Source organism: Dreissena polymorpha, chromosome 5 (genome assembly GCF_020536995.1).
Source record: "Dreissena polymorpha isolate Duluth1 chromosome 5, UMN_Dpol_1.0, whole genome shotgun sequence".
Taxonomy (NCBI): domain Eukaryota; kingdom Metazoa; phylum Mollusca; class Bivalvia; order Myida; family Dreissenidae; genus Dreissena; species Dreissena polymorpha.
Genome location: NC_068359.1, coordinates 123,430,599 through 123,446,745, shown reverse-complemented (window position 1 = coordinate 123,446,745; position 16,147 = coordinate 123,430,599). Strand labels below are relative to the sequence as shown.

General features: G+C 39.1%; 1 protein-coding gene across 1 annotated transcript in view; it reads right to left on the bottom strand.

Moving 5' to 3' along the window:
• Nucleotides 1-16,147, bottom strand: part of LOC127831604 (uncharacterized) — a 114,252-nt gene that overhangs the window by 84,930 nt on the left and 13,175 nt on the right. The window contains exons 5-16 of the mRNA XM_052356582.1: nucleotides 15,712-15,920; nucleotides 14,660-14,859; nucleotides 12,191-12,386; nucleotides 11,459-11,542; nucleotides 10,270-11,199; nucleotides 9,198-9,548; nucleotides 8,599-8,688; nucleotides 6,379-6,612; nucleotides 4,799-5,146; nucleotides 4,178-4,261; nucleotides 2,778-3,134; nucleotides 1,499-1,846 (exon numbers count right to left, since the gene is read on the bottom strand). Of these exons, the coding sequence (XP_052212542.1) occupies nucleotides 1,499-1,846; nucleotides 2,778-3,134; nucleotides 4,178-4,261; nucleotides 4,799-5,146; nucleotides 6,379-6,612; nucleotides 8,599-8,688; nucleotides 9,198-9,548; nucleotides 10,270-11,199; nucleotides 11,459-11,542; nucleotides 12,191-12,386; nucleotides 14,660-14,859; nucleotides 15,712-15,920 (3,431 nt within the window). The remainder of the gene's footprint in view (nucleotides 1-1,498; nucleotides 1,847-2,777; nucleotides 3,135-4,177; nucleotides 4,262-4,798; nucleotides 5,147-6,378; nucleotides 6,613-8,598; nucleotides 8,689-9,197; nucleotides 9,549-10,269; nucleotides 11,200-11,458; nucleotides 11,543-12,190; nucleotides 12,387-14,659; nucleotides 14,860-15,711; nucleotides 15,921-16,147) is intronic.

The window sequence follows — 16,147 nt, the reverse complement described above, 5'->3', positions numbered from 1 at the left end:
GACATATGTGATTGATCTCAGTGATTGGTTTCAGTGATTGATCCCCATTATTTACCTCAGTGATTGACATCATTTCTTGATCTAGGTGATTGATCTTAGTGATTGATTTCATTGATTGTACACAGTGCTTGATGTCAGTGCTTAATGCCAGTGCTTAACCTCATTGATTTATCTCAATGATTTATCTCAGTGATTTATCTCAGTGATTGACCTCAGTGATTTATCTCAGTGATTGACCTCAGTGATGGACCTAATTTATGACCTCAGTGATTGACCTCAATGACTGATTGACCTCATTGATTGAACACATTGATTAACCTCATTGATTGACCTCAGTGATTGACCTCAGTGATTGACCTCACTGATTGACATCAATGATTGATCTTACTGATCAACCTCATTGATTGCCTACAGTGATTGACCTCAGAAATTGACCTCAGAGATTGACCTCAGAGATTGACCTAAGTGATTGACCTTAGAGATTGACCTTAGCGATTGACCTCAGTGATTGATCTAAGAGATTGAACTCAGTGATTGACCTCAGAGATTGACCTCAGTGATTGACCTAAGTGATTCACATCAATAAATGACCTCAGAGATTGGCATCAGTGATTGACCTCTGAGATTGACCTCAGTGATTGTCAACACTGATTGACCTCCATGATTGACCTAAGTAATTGATATCAGTGATTGGCCTCAGAGATTGACCTCAGTGAATGACATCAGTGATTGACCTCAGAGATTGACCATAGTGATTGACATCAGTGATTGGCCTCATAGATTGACCTCAGTGATTGACATCAGTGATTGACCTCAGAGATTGACCACAGTGATTTACTAGGCCTATGTGATTAAGGGCAAACAATTTGATGTTAAAGCTTCTCTTGAAGATTTTTTTTTTGTATGAAATAAACAGTGATGTTGTGAGATCAATACCATGAATATGACTTTAAATATATAAAAAGTGAAACTTCATTTGCACTGAAGGAGAAACAATTGAATAAGGAGAGAAACCTTATTACAACATGCTGTCCTCTATCTTCAGCAAGGCTTCAATTAGTACAGTGAAACATGAAACATATTTACACTAACAGACAAACATTAAACACAAAAATATGTATAAAACTGGGGTCACCGCCTTGGGACGGTGAATGAAAAGCAATGGGGTTAACAACGGTTATATGAGTCTAAACATCCCACTTAGGCCTGGAGCTATTCACTAAAATGGCAAATGTATACAATTTGATATCTTGGAAACATAAAAGAGACAAAAATGTGTAAACAAAACTATTTAATTTTTTTTTTTCAAAATACCTTCTTTATTGATTTCTTGCATACTTACACATTAAAATTACTTTTGTAACATCGTATGTATCTGCAACAAACTGTGGGACTTGTGGTTCTCCATAACATTGTCAAGACAACTATCAAATAACAGGAATGTCAATAAATTAATAATGACTTAAAAGATATTTATGCAGAAGTATTCTTTACTTACCTGGTCCTCGACGCATTTGCATTGGGCAACTATATGTTCCGTTAATGGTTTTGAATATAATCACACCATCTATAAGCAGTGGGTTGGTATATCTGCCGTTGAATTCAACAAACGTCATGTTGCGGCCATATATCGCCTCAAGGACAACAGATTTAGACTGGAATGCGATGATTTTGTAAAATGATGCAAACGTTCCAACTGTCATGAAGTGAGTGTTGTCAATGGAGAGGTTGCCAATGATGTCAATGGTGTCTTGGGAGAGGCTGATATTCATACGATAATGACGCATGATGTTGTCATCTTGGCAGGTGTAATTCCCGGACCATTCACTCGGAATGATGACGTTGGCTATGATGAATTGAGAATATTATATAAAGCACCTAATGGGAAATTTGGTTTATTGTATGTGCATAAAGTGACATCCCTAATTTGCCTGCACAGTCTGCACAGGCTAATATGGGATGACATTTACTGCCTAGAAAGGATTTTTGTTTAAAACAGACTTCCTTTAAACAAATAATTCCATTAAAGGGAAAAGTGTTATCTCTGAAGCATATTATATATGGTTTGTACAAATGAAAGCTAAAATATGAGTGTGTTGCTCCACTGACCTCATGTGCATATTATACTACACATGTAGCATTTTCACAAGGCACTTTTAATGTCGCCTATACAAATGTATAAGAATATATTGTACAAGTCATATTGCAAATTCATTTATGAACTGTTCATGCACTTTTAATGGGGTATGCTTTTTACAAACACCATAGGCCAATAATTAAAACTATGTTATACAAGTTTAGAGAATATTGTAAAAAAAAGTCCAAGTACATTTGAAGATTATTCTTAACCCATTTATACTTATGGACTCTCCCATCCTTTTAAATTGGATCAATTTATTTACAAAATTAGGGACGTCTAGTATATTTATTTCTATATTTAGAATATTTCATACAGAAATTCCTTTAAGCAAACAGCGCAGACCCAGATGAGACGCCGCATCATGTGGCGTCTCATCTGGGTCTTCGCTGTTTACCAAGGCCTTTTATCTAGGTGTTAGGCATAAATGGGTTAAACATCCATGTACCAATTGCGAGCAAGTTGGTTCCTTGCTCTAAGTAACTTATTTTCTATTCAAATTAGTAGTAAGGAAAAGTGTGGCTTCTAATTTTACTGAGATGGACTTCTCTCAATAGACAATCGGCTTTCATTAAAATCAATCTGAAACAAATACTGGTTGGTCTAAAGTAATAAAATAAATAACCCACAGGTCACTTACAATCAAAAACATCACAGTCAGCGGAACCGTTAGGAATGACATCAGAGCAATTGACGCCAGTAAAACCGTCAAAACAGACCCTCTTCTGGTACTTGTCGCAGTAGTAATGTCCTGTGCAACCACTCATGCTGAACCGACATGGTTGCTCGGTCGTGGTGGTAGCCAAGGGTGTTGTGGCTGGAAGGGTCGTGGTTGTGGTGGTAGCCAAGGTTGTTGTGGTTGGAGGAGTGGTGGTTGTGGTGGTTGCGGGCGTGGTAGTTGTTGTTGGAATGGTTGTCACTGGTGGAGCCGTGGTTGTTGTTAGGTGCGTAGAGCGCTGAGAGACAGACCTGGAACTGCATGAGTCCCCTGTGTAACCTGCAATGAAGGGTCATAATAATTATTTCTATATGAACTGTGCTCTGTGTAAAGGGGGTTAAATGCATATTTGATAGTGTCATCTCAGATTAGCCTGTGCAGTTTGCACAGGCTGATCAAGGACAACACTGTTCGCTTTCATTATTTTTTTTTTCTTTTAAAGGAAATTTCTTCTTAGCAAAAATCCAGAAAGTGTTGTCCCTGATGAACCTGTGCTAATGTGGGACAATACACATATATTAAGTAAGTCCAGTTTTCTAATAATACTCCTCATGTTATAAATTGCTTCCTCATGTCCCTAAATTATGTTCATTACCAGTTTTACCTTAATAATTACAATTGTGAGCATTGCATTATCATCTATACCACACTGTTTTGAACATTTTAACCTTTACTTATATTATAATCAGCATCTTTGTAATAATTATCATCATCATTGTAAACGTTAATGTCATGATTTATATTGAGTTGCATAATATTAAAATTGTAACAATAATAATACAAATAATAATAATAAATGAAGTAGAAGTAGTAGTAGTAGTAGTAGTAGTAGTAGTAGTAGTAGTAGTAGTAGTAGTAGTAGTGGTAGTAGTAGTAGTAGTAGTAGTAGTAGTAGTAGTAGTAGTAGTAGTAGTAGTAGTAGTAGTAGTAGAAGAAATAGTAATATAAATAACAAGACTATTGCCTACCGGTGAAACCATTTTCAGATATTTTGTTTTTATATATTTGTTGCCATAGCAACCAAAATTCTTGACGTAAATACAATGAAATGACGTGCATAATGTCCATATTGCCATCTATCCATTTTTCAAGTTTCATGAAAAAAATATGAAGAAGTTTTAAAGTTATCGCAGGATCCAGAAAAGTGTAACGGACAGACAGACAGACTGACAGACTGACACACAGAGCGCAAACCATAAGTCCCCTCTGGTTTCACCGGTAGGGGACAAATATAATAATATTTAATAATAATAATAATAATGATAATAATAATAACAATAATGCATGATACTACTATATATAATAATAATGATTACACTTACCATTGTCACAACAGCATTTGAACTGGTTCATTGACCTCCCATATCTATAGCAACTACCGTGGTTGCTGCACCAGTTAATATAGACTGAAATGTATAGCAAGTATATGTATAATATTTTTGAAATATTGTAAAGTTTGTTTTAGCTCTTTATTTCTGCTAAAGTAATATTACGTTATGGTCTTAGACAGCTAAAATACAAAAAATGCATGATACAGTATACGCTTTAAGGAAGTCTCTTCTAAGCGAAAATCCAGTTAAGGCCGAAAGTTTTAACCCCTTCAGTGCTGGAACCGAATTTTAAAGGACTTGGCAAACAGATTGGATCCAGATGAGACGCCACAAAACGTGGCGTCTCATCAGGATCCAAACTGTTTGCTATTCTGATAGTATTGTTTGAAAAAATCACAGAAAATGCTAATTTTAGAAATTTACCAGACCACATTTTAGCAGAGGACGAATTTCCCAGCATGCAAAGTGTTATGCTTATCTGCTAAATGCTAGTCTGGGACAACAATATGCATTAAACCCTGTTTTCCCAGAGCAAGGGCCATATATATATATATAAGTTTGAGACAGTTACATTTGAACTGGCTTAGCATCTAAAAAGTGGTTCGAACTTACTGGCAGTTCGTCGCAGCTCCATTGGGCACGTGATGGTTCCCGCCCTTCCGGCAATTATGACCACCCCTGTACTGAACACTGGCGACACGAATATCCCGTTCATCTCGAAATTCGTGAAATTCCGCTTAAAAATCTCGTGCGCCACGAGGTTCGTGGTCTGTAAGGCGTAATTCTTGTAATAGCTCGCGAAGGAACCGGAAACGGAAATTCTGGATCCGTTAATAAGAATATCGCCCTCCATGCCGATTGTGGTGCTGGATTTTGTGAAGTTTATGCGGAACTGGTTCAGCGTGTTGGTGTCATTACACGTGAAGTTTCCTGCCCACTCGCTGGGAATAACTTCGTTAACTGAAAGAGAATGTTGCGTTGTTTTTTTAAACGCTTGAACTATATATACGAGTGATATTTATTTCGCCTGTTTAACATTGGCAGTAGACAAATTGGAAATACGTGCTTGTGAAAATTTTCATGGTGAGAGATATGAAAAAAAAAATATGTAAAATATTAAATGTCGCAATATTGCCAATCACATTTATCTGGTGAAATCAAAATTATTAACAAAAACCTACTGTACATGTGTACAGTTACATGTAGTGCATATGGCATTGTGATTTGTAAACTAACGAACAAACTCAAATACATATAAATATCCGCATTAGGGCTTCCCGCCTTACGAAAACCAGTTATAATTTCTCTTAAATGAATAAAACCAAGTATAACAAATAATAGTATGTGCGCCTTGTTTTGAGAAAACTGCGCTTAATGCATTTTTGTAAATTGTCACCTCAGATTTGCCTTTGCACTCCGCACAGCTATGAGGCACAGGCTATGAGGCACAGGCAATGAGGCACAGGCTATGAGGCCAGGCTATGGGCAACAGGCAATGAGGCACCGGCTATGAGGCACATGCAAGGAGGACACAGGCTATGAGGCACAGGCATATGAGGCACAGGCTATGAGGCACAGGCTATGAGGCACAGGCTATGAGGCAGCTATGAGGCACAGGCTATGAGGCACAGGCTATGAGGCACAGGCATGAGGCACCGGCTATGAGGGCACAGGCCTATGAGGCCACAGGCAATGAGGCACAGGCTATGAGGCACAGGCTATGAGGCACAGGCAATGAGGCACAGGCTATGAGGCACAGGCAATGAGGCACAGGCTATGAGGCACAGGCTATGAGGCACAGGCTATGAGGCACAGGCTATGAGGCACAGGCTATGAGGCACAGGCTATGAGGCACAGGCTATGAGGCACAGGCAATGAGGCACAGGCTATGAGGCACAGGCTATGAGGCACAGGCTATGAGGCACAGGCAATGAGGCACAGGCTATGAGGCACAGGCAATGAGGCACAGGCTATGAGGCACAGGCTATGAGGCACAGGCTATGAGGCACAGGCTATGAGGCACAGGCTATGAGGAACGACACTTTCTGCTTAAACTGGATTTTTGTTTAGAAGCAACTTCCTAGAAAAAAAACTACATAAAAGCGTAAAAGCACAGGCTTATCTGGGACAACACTTAAAGCACATGCATTAAGCCCTGTTTTTCTAGAGTGAGGTTCACATATAATACTAACTTTCAAAAATGTCGCAGTCGGCGACCGAGCCCGGTGTCATGACGTCACAATCGGGACCGGTCCAGCCGGCAAGGCAAAGTCTCTGACCCTGGGGCCCGCACGTAAAATGGTGGGTGCAGTTGTCAGCGGGTGTGCACGGGATCACAGTCATAGTGGGCGTGGTTGTTGTTGTGGTGGTGCTTGTAGTTGTTGAAGTGGTTGTTGTCGTTTGTTCGCAGTGGTCGCCTACGTAATCTGCAATATGTTTTATTTGTTCACCACATAAGGAAGCGTTCTTCGTACTTAATTTTAAAACAAAACTTCTTCTCTTGAATGTTTTCATTAACTGTGTGACACAATTTCAAACAAACACTAAATATCTGAGTTAAGGACATTACTTAAAAGAACTTGCGGACAGTTTAATAAAACAAAAGCACCGCCTTGCAGGTGCAGACCGCTCATCTATTATCTTTTTAAAGGTGAAGGGACTCTCAATTTCAATCACAAAGGAGGGAGGGTTGGAGTGAAGAGGGGTGTATAGTGTGGGGGTGTGGACATTTATTACATTATCTTCCAAAAATGCGAGTGGGGTGGAGGGGAGGGGATTCTTGGGTGCGATGGTTGGACGGTATTTCAAAAATAAAATAATAAAAAGAAATATTTGTGTTTTTTAACCGTTTAAAAAAAAAATTGGGGGGGGGGGGTGGTTTGGGGGGGGGTATAGTGTGAGGGTGTGGTGGTCATTTGTGAGATGATCTTTAAAAAAAAATTGAAGGGGGGGATTCGGGGGTGGGGTGGGGGGGGGTGGGGAGGGCACGGGGGGATGGTTTGGGTAGTCTATTGTGGTATGTCAGGTAAGAGTATTTTTTGTCAAAGTATCAATCAAATCTAATCTTAAATAAAGAAGTTATGGCAATTTTAGCAAAATTTAATAATTTGACCTTGAGAGTCAAGGTCATTCAAAGGTCAAGGTACAATTCAACTTGCAGGGTACAGTAACCTCATGATAGCATGAAAGTATTTGAAGTATGAAAGCAATAGCCTTGATACTTTAGAAGTAAAGTGGATCGAAACACAAAATTTAACCATATATTCAAAGTTACTAAGTCAAAAAAGGGCCATAATTCCGTAAAAATGACAACCAGAGTTATGCAACTTGTCCTTTTACTGTACCCTTATGATAGTTTGCAAGTGTTCCAAGTATGAAAGCAATATCTATGATACTTTAGGGGTAAAGTGGACCAAAACACAAAACTTAACCAAATTTTCAATTTCTAAGTATAAAGGGCCCATAATTCAGTCCAAATGCCAGTCAGAGTTACATAACTTTGCCTGCACAGTCCCCTTATGATAGTTAATAAGTGTTGCAAGTATGAAAGCAATAGCTTTGATACTGTAGGAATAAAGTGGACCTTAACACAAAACTTTACCAAATTTTCAATTTTCTAAGTATAAAAAGGGCGCATAATTCTGTCAAAATGCCAGTCAGAGTTACATAACTTTGCCTGCACAGTCTCCTTATGATAGTTAGTAAGTGTTGCAAGTATGAAAGCAATAGCTTTGATACTTAAGGAATAAAATGGACCTAAACACAAAACTTAACCAAAATATTTAATTTTCTAAGTATAAAAAGGGCACATAATTCTGTCAAAATGCACACCAGAGTTATCTAACTTTGCCTGCCCAGTCCCCTCATGATAGTAAGTAAGTGTACCAAGTTTGAATGCAATAGCATTGATACTTTCTGAGAAAAGTGGACCTAAACGCAATACTAAACCGGATGCCAACGCTGACGCCGACGCCAAGGTGATGACAATAGCTCATTTTTTTTTCCAAAAAATAGATGAGCTAAAAATCAACAGTAATATGATCAAAGTTTTAATGTAAACAAAACAATGTGACACTATTGAAATCAAAACGGAAAATGATAGAAAAGAATTAAGCATTTGAACCTTGCTCTGGGAAAACTGGGCTAAATGCATGTGTATAAAGTCTCGTCCCAGATAAGCCTGTGAAGTCTGCACATGCTTTTCAGAGACGACACTTTCACCTTTTAAGGTATTTTTCGTTTAAAGAGAATGTAACTGAAAATCCAGTCTAAGCGGAAAGTGTAGTCCCTTGAAAGCCTGTGCAGACTGTTCAGGCTAATCTGGGACGACACTTTACGCTAATGCATTAAAGCCTGTTTTCTCAAAACAAGCTTCAATATTTTTATTATATACAAATGTCGAGCGCTCATACTGGAGTCACAGCAGCAAGTGTACTGATTCTTCTGTTGCCCTTGTCGCTGGCACGCACCATGGCTGTTGCACCAGTTGGTGACCGTGAATACTGAAATGGAAGCAAACATTACTTGTGAGGCGTGCACTTCATCACGATACATTTAAGCCGCGCTTTGGGAAAACTGGGCTAAATGCTAGACGTAATCAGCACAGTCCGCACAGGCTAATCAGGGACGACACTTTCCGCCTAGAAAGTATTATTGTGAAGACGAGATTTCCTTTCTACGAAAAACTCAAAAAGCGGAAGGTGTCGTCCTTGATTAGCCGATGCGGGCTGCACGGGCACATGCATTAAGCCCTTTTTTCACAAAGTGATGTGCGCATGATGATAACACAAGGCCGGGTATGTTATATGGTAGTTTTAGCCGTTAGTTACGGCTGGCGCTCGTACTGCAATCTTTCTTGCGCTCATACAGGACACTGAAGGACGTCACGGAAACCATGAGAACGTCCAATGTAAAGACAGACGACGACTTCTTGGAACACATTAAATGCTATTTTAACATTGTAATGTCCATGAGAAAAAAAGTGGGAAAACAAAGTACAACCAGCTCTTACCTCTATTACGTCGCAGTTCCATCGAACACGTCTGCTTAGATCCGCCCGCAGTCAAAAATATGACAACACCGTCAATGAAAACGGGGCTTATTAACCGTCCATTCATCTCGACCCGCGAGAAATTCCGGGACGCAATTTCCTCGACTATAACCTCCGAGGACTGAATGGCGAACGTTCTGAAATATGATCCGAATGTTCCGTCGGCAGAGATGTTTTTTCCGGCGATTAGTATGTCACCGGCGAAATGGATTGATGACTGAGACTTTGTGACATTCATCGTGAACTTGACCACAGCGTTGTCGTCTGTACATGTGTAGTTGCCGGACCATTCACTCGGTAGAAAGCTTTCCCCTGAAATTAGATGGCGACATTTGCTGAGACATGTTGGTCAAGTGAGCCTACTTTCCCCTAAAGTTGAAGGCTAAGATGTGTTGTTATGCTATTCAAATCCCGTGATTAATTGAGCCGCGTTCTGGAGAAAATGGGCTTAATGCATGTGCGTTAAATGTCGCCCTATATTAAAATGTGCAGTCCGTACAGACTACTCTAAGACGACACTTTCCGCTTGTATCAGAAAGTTTGTTAAAAGAAAGTCTCTTGTCAAGGAAAATCCAGTTAAGGCGGAAAGTGTCGTCCCTGAATAGCCTTGCCAGTCTGGGACAACACTTGCAGTTTTCCCAGAACCACGCTAAAATAGAGGCGGTGTCGATGGTGGTAGCGTTAGTGGTGGTTATGGTGGTGGCGTTGATGCCAGTATTGCTGTAGAACGCATATACAAGCGATGTTTAATTGTACAAGTAACAGGTGTGCAAAACAATTCAGTATTTTATATTAAATCTTAAAATATGCTCGAGAACTCAATAAGTTCTCCTAGATCGTCAAGCAGTGAAAACATCTGTAGTGTTAGCTAAACGCGATTTGTTAACCGCTGTTTGTATAAAAAAACCCATTAAATTCATTTACTAAGAAAACTATACTATGTTAAAAAATGCAAATTTTTATAAAAGCAAGAACATAAATACCGTAAGTAATCATATATATACGTCAGACGGACGGAGATGACCGTACTCACATTCGTACACCTCGCAGTCAGCCTCTCCGTTTGTGATGATACTGTCGCATAGTGGTCCCGTCCATCCGGGTGCGCAAACGACATTTCCAGTGACATCACAGACCTGATGAACCGTGCAGTTGAACACCGGAATGCAGACGCTGGTAGTCGCTGCGGTTGTTACCGCTTCTTTTGTTGGTGTTAATGTTGTTGTTGCTTTCGATGTGACAATCAGTGTTGTTGGAATTGTCGACGATGTTACAGATGTTGAGTACCGATCAGTGTTTATCGTGGCCGTTGTTGTTGTTGTTGTTGCGGTTGTTGTTGTTGCTGCTTCTGGTGTGACGATCACTGTTGTTCGGATTGTTGTCGGTTGCGTAGGTGATGTTGTCACAGCTGTTGATGGAAGTTCGGTTGTCGTTGCTGCTATAATTGTTGTTGTTATTGTCCTTGATGCTTCGGATGTATTTGCTATTGTTGCTGAAGGCTGCGTACTAGTGGTGGAACTAGTTGTTGCCACTGGAGACGATACTGCTGAAGTTGTCGTTGCTGCAGACGACTGCGTTGACAGGGTCGATTTATCAGTGGTCGGGGCACCGGTGACAGAAACGGTCTGTGCCGTTGTAGTTGTTGCCGCAGTTGTTGCTGCAACTGTTGTTGTCATTGGTGTTTTTGTTGTCATAGACGTAGTTCCAGAGGTAGGTTCTGCTGACTTTTGCGTGGTTATTGTCGACTGCGTTGTTTCTATAGCGGAAGTGGTTCTGTCGGTGGTTGTGGTGACTTCCGGTGTTGAAATATTTGTGGTGGTGGAAATAGTGGTTGCTGAAGTTATTTTCGTTGATGATAATGTTGTTGTTGTTATCGTTGGTGTGGTAGTAGCTGTTGTCGTTGTTGTTGTGGTGGTGGTGGTTGTGGTAGTTTTGAGAACATCGCAATATTCACCGCTGTAATCTGCAAATTGAATGAATAAGCGTGGTAAAACAAGCGAACAAAAAACATCAATAAATGAATGAACATATAAGTGATCAGGCCTCAATATTGTATCAAAAGTTTTATACATTTACTTTATACACAAAGTATGTCAACAATTTGGTTTGGCGACGTTTAACTAAAATTTATGCAATATGTAAAACCCAATTCCATGAAATGATTACATATTGAACTTTGAAATAAAATACATGTTTATGCTAAATAATGTTTGCCTTCTTACCATCGTTGCAGCAGCACATGTAGTCGGCCTGTTGGCCCCCGTAGCGCCAGCACTGTCCGTTACCATGGCAGGGATCGAACGTGGCTGCAAGAAGGGAATAAGTGTTTGAGCCGCGTTCTGGCCTGGGAGAACGGGGCTTAATGCATGTGCGTAAAGTGTCGCCCCAGATTAGCCAGTGCAGTCCGCACAAGCTAATCAGGAAAAAAAAACAACTTCCGCTCAAACTTTATTTTTGTAAAAAAAGACTTCTTTAAAACAGAAAAATACCATACAGCGGAGTTTCATACATGAAGGACGAAATTCATATGTATGAACAGAACATGACACTAAGTTGTTCATTATTAATAAAAGAGAATGCATTTTCAAATGTGGAAATTATAGTGACCATGGTCATTTTTTGCAGGATGTTGAAAGACAAAAGTAAGACAACGCGTCGATACTGTTTCTGGATTCGCCGGGATGTTAAATGAAAAGGCGTAAAAAGCCCGATCAGCATGACTCCCGTGTTGACCTGTTTTCGCAGCGTAGAGGTAATACCGGTACAAACTAAAACCGGATTGCGCCGTCACCATGCTTGTGCTGTGTGCTTCGTGTACCCGGTCAACGCCTAACGGGAAAGACACGTAGAAAACACACGAACACGAAAACCCGCTAAGTCATCTATTTTTGCATTATCGCATGTTTATCGACGATCCTGCAACCGCATAATGAAATATAAACTAAAATACATACCTGATATCATCACTAGATTGAGTATGCACGTCTCTTTCACGCGCGTCTGCACGCCATGACACGTGGTTGAGACGCCGTTTTCATTGGTGGCGAACACGACGGCCCCGGTCATCCGGGTAGCGCTGGACAGCTGACCATTGAGTTCAAGGTCGTGAAACATCTGACCACCGATGTTGAACTGAGCGGATGTGGAGGACTAAACAGAAATGATTATGCTATGTATCAATAACGATATAATAATGTAACATACGTAAAAAGCCACATTTATAAAATGAACAGTAGTAGAAAAGTAATAAGAGCGAGGTTGGGTATTTACGACTTTCCCATCCGAGTTCGGTGTTCTTACACTCGGCCGTAAGCACTTTACCGTTTTGGTCGACGATTTATGAGCTATCAGATGATAATATTTACGCCTATATCGCTTTTATTATAGTCTCAGAAAAAAAACAGTTATAATCATAACTATAATTAGCGGCAGCTTCCGAACGTCACTGCCGAAATCGACATTCAGGTATATTCCGACCATTGATATTTTGACAAAACAGTATTGGACGCTTAAAAACATACCCATTTTTACTCTATATTGATTTCATTTACATCTATGTTTTAGTAATGAATGCTATTGTTGGCTCATTTCTTCTTTTTGTTTGTGTCATGTTAATGTGAGTAGTTAACTTGCCATAAAATATGATTTCTGATGTTCAAAGTCTAAATTAGTTCAAATTCAAAATAAAAATGACGTTTGGTGAAATTGGATGATTGGGAATTATCATAACTGTGTCAAACTATTTATTTTTATCATGAAAAAGAGCGATCCCATTGTAATGATTTGTTGATAATTAAATGTATTTTATTTATTTACTCTGAATAATTTGGGCCGTGCTCTTTAAAAAGGGGCGTTTATGCATGTGCGTAAAGTGTCGACCCCGATTATCCTTTGCAGTCCGCACAGGCTAATCAGGGACGACACTTTCCGATTTTATTATATTTTTCGTTTAAAGATAATCTCTTCTTTGCAAAAATCTTTTCTAAGCGGAAGGTATTGTCCCTGATTAGCCTGTGCGGACTGAAGCGGTAACAAGCAATAACTATATCAATATCAAAGCGTTGTAGCATGCGTTGTTATAAAATGGTAACATTTCATGCAAGGGTGGAAAGACCGAAGGACAGACGAAATGACGGAGAAACAGACAGGAAATCGCCATATGACTTTTTCATCAGTCATCAAGGTTTTTTTTGTTGGAGAGGAGCGTAAAAAGAATTAGGAATTGCAATCGAAAATATAATTAAACATGATCCCGACTATGTAAATACTTATTTCTAGAGCATTTAAAATCAGATTAGGTATTGCAATCGAAAATATAATAATGATCCCATATACACAATTCGCAATATTTAAGTTAGTTTGGGCAGAATTGTTTGCGCTAGGCTCACTTAGGAGAATATAAATTATTTTGCTATTTGCTAACATCGCTTTTGATGTTTACACTGATGATTGAAAAGTCGTGCTTCGGTGAAATGTTTTACCAAAACCGATCAATTAATTATTATCTCGAGGTCATGCTCATTAAAACAGATATTTATCCCATCATCAGACGTGCATTGTCGAAATAAACCACTGTGAAATAAATTTACCTTTATTTCAGCAGTGCTGAAATATAGCTGTCACGCGCGGCGAAGAATGTTCATATTACTCGGAATCAACTATAAAGTAATCAGTTTTAGTAAAATCGAATCAGATTCAACAAAACAAACAATTTGATACCAAGATGTAATATAGTTTTTACACATAATGCAACTCAAAAAGCAAATAAACATTATTTACAAATATTAAGTGCGCGTACTCGTGACGTCATTATTGATACGTCATACGACACAATGCATGTTGTTTCACGCTAAAGATGCAGTTGTTTAGTGTCTTTTTTTCATTATTTCTTAAAAATCGGGGACGTAGAGGTATGATAAACGAAAAACAGGTTGGTTACTGATCTTTTTGTAATGTATTAGGCTCGACACGATTAAAATAATGAAACAATAAGGCTCGTGGTTCAGATTTTCTGAGCCTCACAAAATAAACTTTGCTTTATTCGGCACCGACCTAGTATTCTCTATTTATTTGAACGCATAATCTCAGTGACATTTTAAAATTTTCCGTCTATACTCTCATTTGCACATTGTCTCGCTTCATGTAATGAATGTAAGTATACGTGTAATAACTGATACATCACACTGCAATCATATAGTCCACGAAACAAAATTTGATGTTAACTGAATTGGTGATGGTCGTGCTCATTTATGGAATCTGTCGTTTCACTCCTTAACTCGAAAATTTAAAAACTTAACTTATGCAGAAGCTTTTTCACTCCTGCATATTTTGCTTTGCTTTCAGGGGATATTTGAAATATATAATCAACTGACAAATGTTTAGTCTAAAAATCGCGGTGTAATCATCGATACCGATAAACTTACCTGTAAGATCAAATGCTTTGTGTATGACGAATAAGAGCCCGCCACGTGCACGCCATTTCCGGTGCGGCCCAGAGAGGCGATTCCCGTGACGCCATCCTCGCCGACGCTCACAATGCGCAGAGTAACCGAGGCATTACTGCCGCAGTCGGACGGACACCGGATATCGCCTGTCCACGTGCTCTCATGCAGCACCGAAATTTCTGTGGGGGACGAGAATGATCGTAAAGTATTTAAAATTATCATGTTTGGAAAGTATTCAAAATTTCTAGTTGCTATAATTGATGACCAGACGATGGTTTCAATGAAACCAAATAATTTTCATTGCCATTTATTCAAACAAAAAGAATGTTTTTCCTTTTCGACTACGTCGCCTTAGAAAATAAATCAATACAAAGTATATAATGCTGAAAAAATGCACTGTGTTAGGTTTATTACGTCAAATAAAGAATATAAAATCGCATCTTTTGCAAACAAATAGCTATCGTTGATACTATTGTCTCTTAATTGAAACCTGATTGAATATGCCATTTGAAACTTACGAAAAATAAACTCACAAATAAAGTTGGAAAACATTACGGTCACTTAAGCTGTAAATCATGTAGATCCACTGATAAAGATTGCGGATGATTTTAAAACTTATTTCGGCAACATATGAGATAAATTGCCAATGTAATAATACCGATGTGATATTAACGCTTGCTTTTCAAAATACTGATTTGAAAACTAGAATCAGTCTATAATTTATATGGTGAAATTGAAATGACCTGGGTGTTTATATTTATATTAGAAAGGGATTTCCGTGTTTGAAAAGAGAGATTATGAACTCTCATATACCTGTGTATGAACTCTCATATACCTGTGTACGAACTCTCATATACCTGTGTATGAACTCTCATATACCTGTGTATGAACTCTCATATACCTGTGTATGAACTCTCATATACCTGTGTATGAACTCTCATATACCTGTGTATGAACTCTCATATACCTGTGTATGAACTCTCATATACCTGTGTATGAACTCATATACCTGTGTATGAACTCTCATATACCTGTGTCAATGCTGCAGTCCGCTAAGCCTCCTGGAATGGGCGTGTTACAATCAGGCCCCTCCCACCCAGGCAGACAAACCGTACTTCCGGTGACGTCACACGTGTAGTGACGCCCGCATTCGTTTTCTACCGCACAGTACGGGGATTGCGGCTGGTTCAAATAGTACGGTGCGTAGGTTTCGTAAAAGAGCTGGTATGTTATGGATAGTCTGAAAATGAGAACAAGCGTAATGAGTCTGGGAAACCTTTCTTTTTTTTTAAAGCTCTTTTAAAGTAGAACTTATGTTAATTCTTTTACGTACTTTTGACGTAATTAGCAAAACGAACCAGATTAATTTTATGTATGTTTTCATGCAACGCATGTAAGTGCATTTTCTAATTGCTTCAGTTCGCTGTTTACATTGAAAAAAAAGACGACTAACAAAGATTCCGAGGC